This window comes from Erpetoichthys calabaricus, chromosome 4 (genome assembly GCF_900747795.2).
Source record: "Erpetoichthys calabaricus chromosome 4, fErpCal1.3, whole genome shotgun sequence".
Lineage (NCBI taxonomy): Eukaryota > Metazoa > Chordata > Cladistia > Polypteriformes > Polypteridae > Erpetoichthys > Erpetoichthys calabaricus.
Window position 1 is genome coordinate 34,970,680 of NC_041397.2, and position 15,967 is coordinate 34,986,646.

Below are 15,967 nucleotides of genomic sequence, written 5' to 3' on the forward strand. Positions count from 1 at the left end.
TAAAGTAGAATTAAGTGTTAAGGTGCAATAGTGTAGTAATTATTGTGCAAAACCAAAGTTAGACTGGTGCATAGTTAAATGAGGCAGTTTGTTTGTTTCCGCTACTGCGATCTTTACTTTCTTTTTTTATATTTTCTAATTTTCCTACTTTCATATCCTTTAACTTTCTCCACATGTGTATAGCACCGTTTTTTTTTAGCCTTTCTAATTTCACTGGTTTCATAGTCTCTAACCTGCCCTGCATGTGTTTAGCGCCAACGTTTGTAAACGTCTTTATGAAGTTCTACTTTGTCATTTTCCTCATTGTCTTTTAATTCTGAGCCGTACAGTACAATACATAGAACAGAATAAATCCTCAATACAGTATAAAAATAAAAATTCTAGAACTATGGAGTAGAATTTCACATTAGATGATATCACATAATATCATTTGGATTTGTTTTAAGTCCTGGAGACCTCATTCATCAAGCTGCCTCCCCCATTTTGCCATTCCACATCTGAAATAGCGCTAATCCGATTAAAGGACCCCTCATTCCCACGTCCCCATTCATCAGGGATGACTTTACCTTAGGCAGGCAATCAACAATTTAAAGAGATTGTTATTTTCTTGTGAATTGTTACATATGTATTATTTTCACTTTTACTTTAAAAACTTTTGTAAAAACAATACTTGTCCTTTATTTTCGGCCACGTGCGTGGTTACATCTCTTTCTTCCCAGACGTATAATACTGCTCGTGTTGTGAAGGGTGTTGCGCCTGAACGTACGCTAAGGATATGCCTTTGGATCATTTCCTGTCTCTTCTGCCTGTCGTTGTTTTAAGAGCTGGGAACACATGATGCTTGCCTGCCAAAAGCAATCCAACAACTGCTATCTTAGAGGTCTGTTGACTTGTTTTAAAAGATGGCTCACTGCCTGGTCTCGCGTGACGTTGTAAAAGCAATACCTGTCTTTTATTACTGGCCCCGGGCGTGATTGAATTCTTTCTTGCACGATGTATAAAGCTGCTCGCGTTTTCTAAATTTGCACCTAGATTATTGTTTTTCTTTTTAGCATTTTTTTTCTCTCCATAGCTTTTGTGTCTCTTTTCTCCACGCTTTTCTTTCTTCTTCGTTTAATCGTCGATGTTTCATTTCTACCCTTTACACTACTGATTTGTTTTTTTTGATATTGCTTGTAAGTAGGGTGTGTCTTGCAAGACTCTCGTTCTATGTTCCCGTGAGATGCACCGTGGCAGGTCTCTTTCGTCTCACGGGTCTTTAAATTATCTTCTGAGAAGATCACGTATCGTAGACTATCAGGACAGGGAACAGGATTTCTTTTTATAATAGAGAGATAGAGCTGTAGAGTGGCTCAAGACATCAAGTACTCTTGAACCAGAGGCCAGCCTATTGGAAGGCTCTCTCATGACCACACCCATATCAATCCACCCCCCGATGACATGACTTAGTGCTGTAGGAGGAACCCCATAGGAACATGCTTATGAACAAACTAGATCTTCTGGCATTTTTTATTCTGTTTATTTATTTTGTAACATTGCAGTAATATTACAGAAAACAATAAAAGAAACACACTTGTTTGTAAGAGTGCATTATGTGGTTGGGTTTGTGAATTGCTAAGATGCCTGCATGAGGCTGAAACTTTAATGGTGTGCTGAGCCTTTAATCAGACCCATGGCATTTTGGCCTAATCTGGGGCATAGTATGCTGTATCATCCCTTGAAGGAAGGGCCTGAAGTTGCTTTTTTGATTATTAAGTTATTACTTCTATCTTCTGTTTTCCTTGCTATTACTGTATTTGTGTTAAAATTGCAATTGAAAGAGATCTAATAAAGTGTTCAAACTATGATTCAGCATAAACATAAACAAGTCAACAACAACAGTTATGTGTAAATATGCCCCAAATTTCACTAATGTCCCTTTTTTCAAAAGAGGGGAAGTGAAATTGATCTTGTTAATGGAAGACAGATGAAACTGAAGGTCTCATAAAAACAGCTTCAAAGTTACAGTTTTATAAAAACAAGAACACCACATTTGGAAAATCTAATGGGCCATGACTGCAAAAAGTTAACAAGTTCATACTCTGACTAGGTAACATAAATAAGTATCAAAGCCTTTGTAGTTAATGTATTGTTGCTTGGGGATATGGACATTATAATTCCAAGTTTAACTTTAAAGTACATTGTTAAATGTATTTGCTATCAGGGCAAGATTTAATATTTGTTAGTAAGGCCTGGAATTTTTTGAAGTCATAATTCAGAGTATTAAAATAAAAAATAACCAAAATAAATGAATTTAAAATTGAGTATTTTTAATTCTTGAGGGCTATTTGGGGGTTTGCTATATACATTAATGAGTCAAATTGTAACTGAAACACAAAAGTTAAGATGTTTGTCTTTACTTGGTGATCTACTCTTGCATAAACCTAAAAATCATCTAACACACTTATATTTGAGACTATTCTAAGCACACACTGTTCATGAGCAGGTGACCATTAATATAGCGTGGGGTTTATGATCACTCAATTAATTACCAGTTTTACCGGTTTTACACACACTGTCCTTGGTTTCTGGCAAAGTTATGCCTACTGGGTCAGCTGGTGATCAGTCAGCCCCTGTTGTTACCAAGGTGAATGCGTGGCTCTTACATACACATTCCCTCAGTCTGATCTCTTGCTCTCTTAGCAAGGTTTAGACAAATGGTACCCCTGGTCCAACTCCTACAAATGGTATTCCATTTTCTCTAGTCCAGCTCCGGTTACTCTTTTGGAGTAGAAGGGATCGCTACAACTTTACTGCGGCCAGACCCTAAGCACAGGGGTCTCTGCTATACAGCAAAAGATACCGCCAGGTCAAGAAGTGAGCTGATAGAGGGACTCAGTCAGCAGAAGCTATACAGGGGTTTTTAAAGAAAGGAATAAAGGACTTGGCGTTAGTTTCCTAGGTGCACCCAAGCCCACTTCTTGGCTGACCACTTGTGAAAAGTAGTGTCCATTAATGCTATACATCCTTGATTTATGGTCCTTTGTTCAGAACTAGGGTGTACAGCTTAGGCCTTTGAGAGATATCCATGCATTGATGCAATGTCTGGTGTCGATTGTCTTATCACATAAACCACAGATTGTCTGGGAGAGACTTGATAAGCCAGGACTTGGGTTCCAGCCTAGCAAAATGGATAATGCCAGTCTGGCCTACATTACAATGGTTACTCTTAAGGCTTGGAGGGTGGTGAGACTGTGTGCCTCCAGGCTCAAAACACAATCTAACTCTACAGTTGTAGTATAAGGTTGAGTTTAAAAGATCATATAATACATGTAATATAACAGTGCTGACAAGTTGCATCAGCCAAGGGATTATTTAATTGCTGAAGAAGCAGTGTCAGCTGACATTCCATCATTCAAAAGTGCAGCTTCAGAGAAGACTGTAAAAGTGGCAGGCCAGCTATAGTTGCATGATCTCCATTCTAGGGTGGCTAACTGAATCATCCTTCTAAAGATAGTGAACTACCTAAAACAGCAATGAAATGAGCAATAACCCACTGGTCATAAACCAACAATCCTAGTAAGAAAGCATGAAGACTGAAAAATGCACATGCCGGGCCTCTTCTGAGGTGTTGATGAAGCTAAGATCAACAACTCGGAGTCCTGTTGCAGCATTAGTTCAGGAATGATGACAACCAACATACTGCTACCTCTGCAGCTCCAAATATGAAGGTTTGTCTATACACATATAATAGACCGATAACTGTAAATAAGTGCAAAGTTAAACACTTCTGCTCCACTGCATAAAAGTGCGGCATTCTATATTCCTGATGAACCACTTGACAACACAATGCTCCAGACATCTGGTGCCATGCCCTTGTTGCCAGTGTTGAAGCTGAAGTCAATAACAACGGGGAAACAAACCAATTTAAATAAAAAGCAATTTCTTTATTCTTGGTGAGTTAAAGAGACTGCACCCCCAACCCCACCAGCTCAGTGCCACTGACACTGTCAGAACAGACAGTCCTCGCAAAAGAAAAGAAAAATCCTCTCTTATATTACCTAGCTTATTCATTAGCCAAAGAAAAAAAACATGACAGTTCATTTTGAGGTCATACATAGTGCTAAAAGTTATGGGTTACATGCTGATTTATTACATGCAGGAGTGCACAGTTTCTTACCAAAATAAAGAGTTATCAGGGCACTCACATTCCTAAAGATATGCCCTTATCAGCTCACACATACAAGACCAGTTTAAAGCAGTTTCTTATAGTTCAGTACATTAGTTATAAAGAAATTACATTCTTATAGCTTTAATATCTTCATTAGATTTTGTCTGGTTAGATTAATAAATCTTTATTTATTAATCCATAAGGGACATGTTTCTTATAGTTTTAAGCAAGAATTCAGAAACTATCACATTGATTTATAATATCACAGGGTGTTCTGTTAATATCAAGAGGTCAGCATTTTCTCATAAACGAATGCAAGTCAGTCTCATATTCTGTGCACAAACTTAATTCCTTTTCTACCTAAATGAAGATCAAATCATATAGCATTAAAAAATTATATAGCTCTCTGCAACATGATTAATACAAAATACAGTCCTTGAGTTAAATACTTATAATCATTACAGTTAATAATGTTCTTTCTTCCTCACCAGTTTTACAACCACTGAGTAAAAGACGACCTCCCTGAGTTTGTGCTTCTTTGCAAGAAGTGGGAAGTGGCTGCAGAGGACAGCTTCATTTCAATTCAATTCAGTTTATTTTTGTATATTACTCTTCACTGACTGTGGGCACAGAGCATAGTAAGAACTGATCAGGTAAAATGTAAATACAAAGTTTACAAATTACTTATATAAAAGTACAGAAGAGACAGCTGATCTGCCGAACAAAGGACTAAGTAACGGCTATCACAAGTTGATAGCTGAGTTAGCTGCAGTATACATTGAGCATTCCATTATTCAGCTGAGCTTCCATGCCAGCTGCAAGTGAACCTATAAAAAGGGCAAGCCAGCCACAGATCTGCATTTCCAGTGGAGCTAAGCAAGCTGTTGTCATGAAGAGTGTGCTACCTAAGAGAGCAATGAAATGAGCAAAAATGCTCAACTACACTCCAGTTTGCTTGTTTACACAATAACCTTCCCCATCAATTACAAAGCAAAGTAAGTTAAGTACTTATTGAAGAAAACAGTATCAGCCGAACAGTACTAATTCAGAATGACATAACTAACATGTTTGTGTAACCCAGTTTAATTTGCAATACTGTATGTTACAAAAAAATTCTACAGTGACTAATCTGTGAAGGTATCAATTTATTATAATTCCTTAATATCAAATTAAAATGATCATAATAATACAATATTAATATTTTGTTAACAGAAAATACTAAAGAAGCATTTTACACAAATGCAACAAAAACAGAAAAATGCAAAGCAGAACATTTATGAAGTGGACTGGAAATATTACCACAATCCATACAAGGCTGATGTGCAAATAAAAATACACATCAAGAGCATACTTTACGAGAGGCCTGAAAGTCTCACTCTAACCTGAAAAAGTGCACTTTATAAGACAGATGTTCCCTTTCAAGGTCTTTGATTTACAATAAGAAACCCTTCTGAGGAGCATTTTAATTTTTGTAATTTAGAGTTATTTTCTTTTCCCAGAATTCCAATGAGACTAATTTATACAGTGTTCACTATGAATTTACTTAACAAATAATGTACACATATTTCATCATCACTTTCCAGAACAAGGACATGAAGGCAATAGCCTGTTCCCAGAGAGTGAAAAATAAATCAAGACAGACAGGAAAATAAATATATATAATACTTACATATAAAAGCATGTCATGTCTGTTTTTTTAACGAAAGAAATTGTTTAAAGGAGTGCATATGTTTTTGTCTATAATCTATTTTTTTAATTTTAAAGTGCAACAACACAACACTACGTTAATTGTATATTGTTGTTAGTTGGAGTTGCACACATGACAAAGCTGAGACTAAGGCCTCCAAATATAACCATAAAGCAAACCAGGACATTCACTGGTTAGCCCAAAAGAATCTCATCTCAATCCATCTAGTCCCACAACTACTTTTTGTCTTTCATATTTAAGACTGTTAAAAATGGCCCAAAGGGGCTTCCTTCTCAACAGCTGCAGGATTGCTTTGAGAGAAAAAATTGGATATTTTTGAACATCAGGACCTGGAAGAGTACACTACAACTGTTTTGGGCTATATTAAGTTCTGCTCAGACACTGTCACCATGGACAAGTGCATCTGGGTTTATCTCAACCAGAAGTTCTGAATGACAAAAGAAGTCCTTTGCCTGCTCAGAGATAGAAAGCACCATTTTTAGGTCCGGTGATGGGGCACAATACAGCACTGTTAGAGCCAAACTGAAAAGAGGCGTAAAAAAAGGCCAAGACTGCTTATAAGAGGAGGATTGAGGACTACATTTATAGTAACAATACAATGCAGGGGTGGCAGAATGATTTTCCTTACCTGGCCGGAAAGCCATACCATTGCATAAACAAGAAGAAAGACAAAGAACACCCTATCTTGTATAGGAGGCTGGCAGGAGACACCATATGTGAAAGTGGGTATGGGACGGCCAGTAAAATGGAGAGACGGGTGGAGTTAACCAATTGTAACTATGTGCTTCCTTGACACACTAGTGGGCACAATCCCAAGGTATCAGTACACATTCATACACCCACAGGGTATGCTGGGAATTGTAGTGCCATGGAGCAGCCCTGTTGGGTTCCATGGGTGTTGCGGGGATTCATGCGCCCTACTTTTGGGGACTTCCACTTGACTCGGAATTGTTTCCTACGGGCTATGCCCAGGCACTGCAAGTACTCCTGGGTCTGATATAAAAGAAGCCACTCTGTCTTACCAGATGAGTTGGAGTCGGGTGGAAGAAGGACAAAGCTTGCCAGGGAGTAGGGGAGAAGAAGAAAGAGAAGTATTTATTATATTATATGGTTAACAAGCAGCCTGTACTTAAAGGTACCTGTACAATAAATCATTATTTGAACCCAGGACTCATGTCTTTAAGTTGTGTGGGGGGTTTGTGGGTCTTAGTAGAATCCCCACTGATTACACACTTGATCGTGCTGTTCACTTACAATCCCTGTGCAACCTGACTGAGATTGAACCATTTTTGCAAAGACTGGGGGGGAAGGCAGTGTCCAGATGTGCAAAGCTGACAGAGACCTGTGCACACAGATCCAAGACTGTCATGGCTGCCATTTACTAAATATTGACTTCAGGGTGGTGTTAACTTATGTGATCAATTATTTCATGTTTTATATTTGTAATTAATTTAGAAGCTAGTACTTATTTGTAGTTTACCAGAGTACATGATTTTAAAAATAATAACTCTTACAAATTAAATGTTTCATATTGACCTTTTTTCTGTGAAATGTTGTGAAAACCAAAATGAACCCCAAACAAAGCAAAGGTGGATGGAGCACTTATTATACAAACATCGGCAGCAATGCTAAAATGCGCACTACAGCATCCATTAGAATGAAAAACGTGCACAACGGCCTTTGTGGTGCATTGGAATGCATTTTGTTTTGCAACTACCGTATATACTCGCGTATAAGTCGGGTCTTGAAATCCGAAAAAATCGATCATAAAATCAGACCCCGACTTTTATACTCGTTCAAAAATACAATATATATATATATATATATATATTTTTTACATCTTCTCATTTCCTCCAATTTTGCACCAGTTTCTCAGACGCAGCGATTTTTGTTTCAGCAGAGAAGTTACCAATTTCTTTCACCACTTGAACGACTTTTAATTTAATACCAGCTTCATATTTTCTTCTGATCGAACTCTCCATCGTAGATAAGGGATGCTCTTACGATAAAGGTGTATGAGAGTGTGAGATACAAAAAACACAAAACACTGCAAACGTCGCTTTGGAATAGTTCAGGTATTACCGTGTGGTCACGTAGGCACAATACATAGAAGTAAAAGGCAGTGTGCTCCATGGTTACTCTCTCAGGTGGGCATTAGAATATCATAATCTCTTGGACCAATAGCGTGAGTTTTCTACATTCGACTTATACGACTGACATTATAAAACACTGGAAATTATACGGTAAAATTAAGCCCTGACTTCCCTGCGAGAGAACTTAAATATACGGTAATAATACAACACTATTTTGATTTCAACAAATTCTGCATTGCAAACATTAGTGCTGCTGCAGAGATGTTCATACTTGTAAATGGAACAAAGATAAAAAAGATATTTGACCCAAGAGTAGTGGTAATAATGTAAATCATAACAAAAATATTATAAAATCAAATATGTTGATTTCTTTCTTTCATCAATGTACACTTGCAACAACTGATCTTTTTAGACCCTGGAAAGATCAACAATAAGGCTCAGCAATAAGTAATATGTCTGTGGACACTGACATTACATGCTCACCATTGGTGAACCCACAGTGTATAATGTCACAAATCCTCCATATGAAAACTCAGAAGTGCAACTAAAATCTTCAATTATACCATAGTATGTAATAATAAAATTTAATTGAAGAAACCACCCAAAAACTAAGTTTCCAACATAATTGCATGCTGAAAGAAATTCATTTTTAGCAATCAGAGATATTAAATAAGAGCCAAATTTATACAAAGGCAAAAAGAAAATGTTACCAATTAACTGCACCTAGCCTTCCACTGAGATTAGATAACAGGAAAGAAGTCTGGAGGCTTAGTTTTTTTAACTGCTGTTTAGATACCTGAAAGCTTAGACTAGGTTTAAAAGCAAAATTGGCATTGTTATTGAGCTCAACTTTGGCCTTTTTGGGAAGGTTAATTTACATTTAAAATTGAGGTAGTATTTTATGCTAAAACATAGCCAAACAAATGCCTAGTTGACTAAATACTGCACCATCTAGGCATTAGCTCTGAGACCTTAATTGACAGGTTAAATATTATCAGATGTAGCTTTGTTATGACACAATAGCTATAACACCTTTATAAAAACATCAGAAATTTTACTTAAAGTGAATAATTCAAAACCACTTTTAAATAAAAGCTTTAGCCAATATACAGAGACCATTAATTTAATATCAGATGTTCCACGCTGAGTTTTTGTTTTTAAAAAGCCTCACAAATAAAATGAACCCCTTTCAAATCATCTATTATTTATGATCTATCAATATATTAAGCTAAAAGCTGATCTGCTTTTTATTTCTGAAACATGACAGACACAGGTATACTATTTATTCCAAAATATCACAGTAAAATTTTAACATCGTTTGTGGTCCTAAGATTAGCTGTTGCTGAATCAAATGATAAATGGATACTGTGGTGAAATTAGAAGAAGAGAGATAATATTCTGAATTTCAGTTTTCTATACCACACTGTATGTAAGTTGGCAAAGGAAAGATACCTTTGTATCTAGCATACCTTTGTGTTTGTACAACATAAACATTACAGAAAAGACTATTATGGGTACAATATTATTACATTCTTTAGTTCATCATGAAGCCAATAATAGAAACTGATTTCAGTATATTAGCAAATCATATGGCAACAGAGATGTCTCTAACAGCAGTGAGGGTAGGCAGCTAGAGAAAGCGCTTAAATGTGAAAGATAAAACCAATTATAACAGTTATATATGATATAAGAGATATATTATTGTCTCACTTCATTATTGTATTATGGGGTTTTCAGGAATTGTTATCTAATGGAAGACATCTGGAAATCAATCCATCCATCCATATCCTAACACAGGGTCACGGGGTCTGCTGGAGCCAATCCCACAGGGTGCAAGGCAGGAACAAATCCCGGGCTGGGCGCCAGCCCACTGCAGTGTACACACGCACACACCAAGCACACTCTAGGGACAATTTAGGATTGCCAATGCACCTAACCTGCATGTCTGTGGAGCACCCAGAGGAAACCCACGCAGACACGGGAAGAACATGCAAACTTCACACAGGGAGGACCCAGGAAGCAAACCCAGGTCTCCTTACTGTGAGGCAGCAGCGCTACCACTGCGCCACCGTGCCACCCCACATCTGGAAATGTGACCACAAAAAAACCCCAAATATTTTCAACAAACTTTTCTCTACAAAATTATTATTAGGGATTCTCTGATCAGGTTTTATTTTAGGGCTGTTACTGATCACCAATTTTATGTTTACTGGACTGGCCAATTCTGGCACCGATTCTGAAATTGTTATGTTTTCCTTTTCCCTTTAAAAAAATTTCTTACACTAAAAACTCCCACATAACCAGACACATAGAATCCTTACATTCTGTTTTTAAGTGTCAACTTTGGTATTTTTATAATTAAACTATAGACCACAGGTATTACCAGATCAAGTCTTATTAACAAATTGTAATTGAAAATGTGAGCTGCTGCACTTATCACAAGTTCATTCACTATCCAAACGCAAACTATGTCCATCTTAATTAAGGGACAAAATGAAAAATGTCGGAATTTATTAAATTAACTTTTCTTGCTGTTTATCTAACTGCATAGGATGACTCCTCTGAATCCTTTATCTTAGTTTATTCCTCCATTTTCTTTAATGTAAAGGCTAATATTCCATTCTTTTCTCTCTGGTAAAGTCTTGCCTTGATGATCTCTGTTTACTTGAAGTTTACAGACAAAAAGACATGTTCTAGCTCAAATACCATAATACCTTGTATAATTTATCTAATCTAACCTAATCTAATAAAGGAGTAGTACAACTAAATTACTGTATCTCTTAGAAAAGAAGTTTCTAAAAAAATCTTTTTTTTTGTGCCAATTTGCAGATCACCGATTTAGATTGCCAGTCAATCGTTCAGAACATCATTAATTATTACATCTAAACAAATAAATATATTTTCTGGATTTTGAGCAAAAAAAATCAAATATTCAATACCTAACAATACCATTCATCCATTTTCTCAACTCACTTGATTCATTCATGAGAAATATAATTCAGTATAAATTAAACTATTTTATTTGAACATATCTTTAGAGAAGATCAAGAAATAAATCACATAGCAATCTGTACTTCGAATTTTAAAGAAAAATGAATTGGCAGTGAAAAAAGAGTAGCTGTGTCCTGCCCGGTGTTTGTTTCCTTCCTTGCACCCTATGTTGGTTGGGATTGGCTGACAGCAGACCCCCGTGACCCTGTAGTTAGGATATAGCAGGTTGGATAATGGCTGTATGGAAAAGAGTAGCTTCTTGAGGAATTAATTTTGTTATTAAGATTGTTAGTTTATTGTATTGCCTGTGTTTTGACTACTGATTCTGTTTTGTTGTTTGTCTCTGGATACTGTGTTTGTTTAATGATTTAAAGCCTGTCTGAACTTTGTTTTAAATTACTCTTAAAAGTCTCTTGCAACTGTAATTAAATATTTTTTGCTTTTTGTATTTTGGACAAACACTTAGTTGAAAGTAAATTTAAAAATAAAAAAGTCACTTACTTCGGTCCTTATGAAATTTTCTGCAAGTTTTCACTCCAAAAAATATATCGTTTTTATCAACAGGTTTCACCTGCAATAACAAGCAAGTAGTTTATCTATCTCCATTACATAATAAATTGTTATCACTTAAATGTCACATCACATGTCAGAACATTCACAAACATCCTTAATCAAATTCATCGGTCATGGGGGGCAGAAGACTTTTTTGGTACGTGAATGGGATGCTAAACAATCACAGGGCCCAGTCAGCCACTTAACCACAGGACAAATGTAAGATCACTAACGTAACAACCACGTCTTTTGTACATGGGAGGAAAAATCTGAGTATATAGTAAAAGATATTCACGTAGACAGTGACTTGGTGTGGGAAGTCCAGAACTCTGAATCGCTGAGGCAGTAGTGCTAACCACTGTGACACTAATCCTACTCTGAATTAGCTTGATTTAATGAGTAATAATTAGGTTTCCAAAATTTAAGAAACCCCATATGGAGTTAAATCAAGGATCAGTGTTTCCCTTGCCCGGGAAAGGGTACCCGGGGCCCCACCCTGGAGCCAGGCCCGGGGGAGGGGCTCGCTGGGGAAACGCCTGGTGGCTGGACCTTCGACCATGGGGCCCAGCCGGGCTCAGCCCGAAGGAGCAACATGGTTCCGCTCTCTTGTGGGCCCACCACCTGCAAGAGAGGCCATAGGGGTCGGGTGCAATGTGATATGGGTGGTAGCCAAAGGCGGGAATTCTGTCGATCCGACTCTCGGTTGCCGAAACTGGCTTTTGGGACATGGAATGTTACCTCTCTGGTGGGGAAGGAGCCTGAACTGGTGCGAGAGGTTGAGAGGTACTGGCTAGATATAGTCAGGCTCACCTCTACGCATGGTCTGGGCTCTGGAACCATTCCTCTTGAAAGAAGCTGGACTTTGTTCCACTCTGGAGTTGCTGTGGGTGAGAGGCGTCGGGCAGGGGTGGGCTTGCTTATGGCCCCCCAGCTCGAGGCCTGTACATAAGGGTTGTCCCCGTTGGACGAGAGGGTTGTTTCCCTACGCCTTCGAGTTGGGGGAAGGACTCTGACTGTTGTTTGCGCTTATGCGCTAAACAGCAGTTGATCGTACTCAACCTTCTTGCAGATCCTGGAAGAGGCGCTTCGAGGCGCAGCTCCTGGGGACTCTATCGTCCTACTGGGAGACTTAAATGCTCACGTCGGCAACGACAGTGAAACCTGGAGAAGTGTGATTGGGAGGAACGGCCTCCCTGATCTAAACTCGGGTGGTGTTCAGTTGTTGGACTTTTGTGCAGGCCATGGATTATCCATAACGAACACCATGTTCGAGCATAAGGGTGTCCATAAGTGCACTTGGCACCAGGATGCCCAAGGTCGCAGCTCGATGATCGACTTGTAATCGAGTCATCAGATCTGCGACCTTATGTCTTGGACACTTGGATGAAGAGAGGGGATGAGCTGTCAACTGATCACACCTGGTGGTAAGTTGCATCAGATGGCGGGAGAAGCTGCCAGACAGACCAAGCAGACCCAAACGAATAATGAGGGTCTGCTGGGAACGTCTGGCAGCGGAACCGGTCAGAAAGATCTTTAACTGCCACCTCCGGCAGAACTTGAACCTCATTCGGAGGGAGGCGAAGGACATTGAGTCTGAATGGGCCTTGTTCCGAGCCTCCATTGTCGAAGCAGCAGAATGGAGCTGTGGCCGCAAGGTTGTCGGTGCCTCTCGTGGCGGCAATCCATGAACCTGGTGGTGGACACCTAAGGTTCGAGAGGCAGTCAAGCTGAAGAAAGAGTCCTATTGGGTCTGGTTGACCAGTGGGACTCCAGAGGCAGCTGAGGAGTACCGGCGGGCCAAGCATGTGGCGGCATCGGCTATTGCAGAGGCAAAAACTCGGGCATGAGAGGAGTTTGGGGAAGCCATGGAAAACGACTTTCGGTCGGCACCAAAAAGGTTCTGGCAAACCGTCAGGCGCCTCAGGAGGTGAAAGTGGTGCTCCACCAACACTGTGTACAGTGGAGATGGGGCTCTGCTGACATCAACTGCAGACGTTATTGACCGGTGGAAGGAATACTTCAAGGATCTTCTTAATCCCACCAGCATGTCTTCCTTAGAGGAAGCAGAGCTGGAGGACTCCGGGTGGGGGGCCCGTCCACAACAGGGGCCGAGGTCGCAGAGGTAGTTAAAAAGCTCCGAGGTGGCAGGGCCCCTGGGGTAGACAAGGTTCACCCTGGGTTCCTCAAGGCTCTGGATGTTGTGGGGCTGTCCTGGTTGACACGTCTCTGAAACATCGCATGGACATCGGGGGCAGTGCCTCTGGATTGGCAAACCAGGGTGGTGGTTCCCTTTTTTAAGAAAGGTGATAGGAGGATGTGCTCCAACTATAGGAAGATCACATTCCTCAGCCTCCCTGGTAAGGTCTATTCAGGGGTTCTGGAGAAAAGAGTTTGGTCGATGGTCGAATCTCAGATTCAAGAGGAACAATGCGGATTCTGTCCCGGCCGTGGAACACTGGACCAGCTCTACACCCTGGCCAGGATCCTGGAGGGGGCATGGGAGTTTGCCCAACCAGTCCACATGTGTTTTGTGGATTTGGAGAAAGCACTCAACCGTGTCCCTCAAAGCATCCTGTGGGGTGTGCTCCAAGAGTACGGGGTACAAGGCTCGTTGTTACGAGCTATCCAGTCCCTGTACAGGAGGAGCAGGAGCTTGGTCCGCATTGCCGGTAATAAGTCGGACTCCTTTTGAGGTTGGACTCCGCCAGGGCTGCCCTTTGTCACCGATTCTATTAATAAGTTATATGGACAGAATTTCTAGGCGCAGCCAAGGAGCGGAGGGGGTCTTGTTCGGTGACCTCAGAATCTCGTCTCTGCTATTTGCGGTTGACGTGGTTCTGTTGGCTTCATCGGACAGTGACCTCCAGCTCTCACTGGAGTGGTGCGCAGCCGAGTGTGAAGCAGCGCAGGATGAGAGTCAGCACCTCTAAATCCGAGGCCATGATTCTCAGGCGGAAAAGGGTGGAACGCTCTCTCCGGGTTGGGAACACAATACTGCCTCAAGTGCAGGAGTTCAAGTATCTCGGGGTCTTGTTCACGAGTGAGGGAAGAATGGAGTGGGAGATTGACAGATGGATCGATGCGGTATCCGCAATAACGCAGGCTCTGCAACGGTCTGTTGTGGTGAAGAGAGAGCTGAGCCAAAAGATGAGGCTGTCAATTTACCAGTCGATCTACTTTCCTACCCTCACCTATGGCCGTGAGCTTTGGGTGGTGACCGAAAGAGCAAGATCGCGGATACAAGCAGTTGAAATGAGTTTTCTCCGCAGGGTGGCTGGACTTTCCCTTAGAGATAGGGTAAGGAGTTCAGTTATCCGGGAGAGACTCGGAGTAGAGTCGCTGCTCCTCCGCATTGAGAAGAGTCAATTGAGGTGGTTCTCCTACTGGGAGAAGGCCACGGGGCAGATCCAGGACACGCTGGAGGGATTATACTGTATCTCCCGGCTGGCCTTGGAATGTCTTGGGGTCCTTCCAGAGGAGCTGGAGAAGGTGGTCGGGGAGAGGGAGGTCTGAGCTTCCCTGCTTAGGCTGCTGCCCCTGCAACCCGACCTCGGATAAGTGGTGGATAATGGATGGATGGATGGATAGATGGAAATTTAAGAAAGACTCATTTGGTTTTAATTTTTGTCCAAATGTGGATAGAAAAGGGAATTTGGTAAGTTTTATATTTAAATACTTGTATAAACAAAGATAAGAGTCTTAAATAAAGATGTACAATTCTATATAGCAGCTCACTTACAGTAGAATGCTTTTGAATCTATTTTTTGATCATAAAGTTCAAAATACATGTATGCACAGACCGATCACAGAGGAAATGCGGAAAATAAAGTACATGGAGTTCAAAAAAGATCATGGTCAAAGTCAAATAAAGTCTTTATGAATTGGCTTGAAGGATACTGCTGGGATTAAGACAGGTCTGAAGGCCAGATTAACAAGAGCCAACAAAGTTTAAGGATTAAAATGCTGCATATATTTTATTTCACAGATCTGCATCATAAGGATACAGTCTGTAAACAGTGAATTAACAATTTGTTTTTTACCTACAGTGTTAGATGCAGGAGGTCAGGAGTCTTCAGTGCTTTTCTTTTCCATCCAACAAATGTATTAAGTAACAATAAAACAGATGTGTCCTTATCCTGTGAGCTTTTCCACCAAGTTATCTAAGATTTCTCACTGCCCCACCTCTAATGTTTTATCTGAAATTCTTTATTCTTGTATATTTATTTTTCTGCCACAAGGCCTGTCTCATTGTTTGGCTATTGACAATTGTTACTTTTTAAAACAGACTCACTTATACATATAGGCAGAATTGAATGGTTATGATCTTTGAAATGCGGCAATTCTCTCTCCTATACGCATTATAAAGATTATTATTATAAGATTATGAAATATTTTTACTTGCGTGATAATTATCTAGTACCCTCATTTAACACAAGAATTACCAAAGCCTACGAAAAAAACTCGTAAACCCGG

At 39.9% G+C, this 15,967-nt stretch overlaps 1 protein-coding gene across 1 annotated transcript in view; it reads right to left on the reverse strand.

The window, feature by feature from the left end:
* b3glcta (beta 3-glucosyltransferase a) overlaps positions 1-15,967 on the reverse strand; it is a 455,564-nt gene that overhangs the window by 65,158 nt on the left and 374,439 nt on the right. Inside the window, exon 10 of the mRNA XM_051927190.1 lies at positions 11,444-11,513. Within this exon, the coding sequence (XP_051783150.1) occupies positions 11,444-11,513 (70 nt within the window). The remainder of the gene's footprint in view (positions 1-11,443; positions 11,514-15,967) is intronic.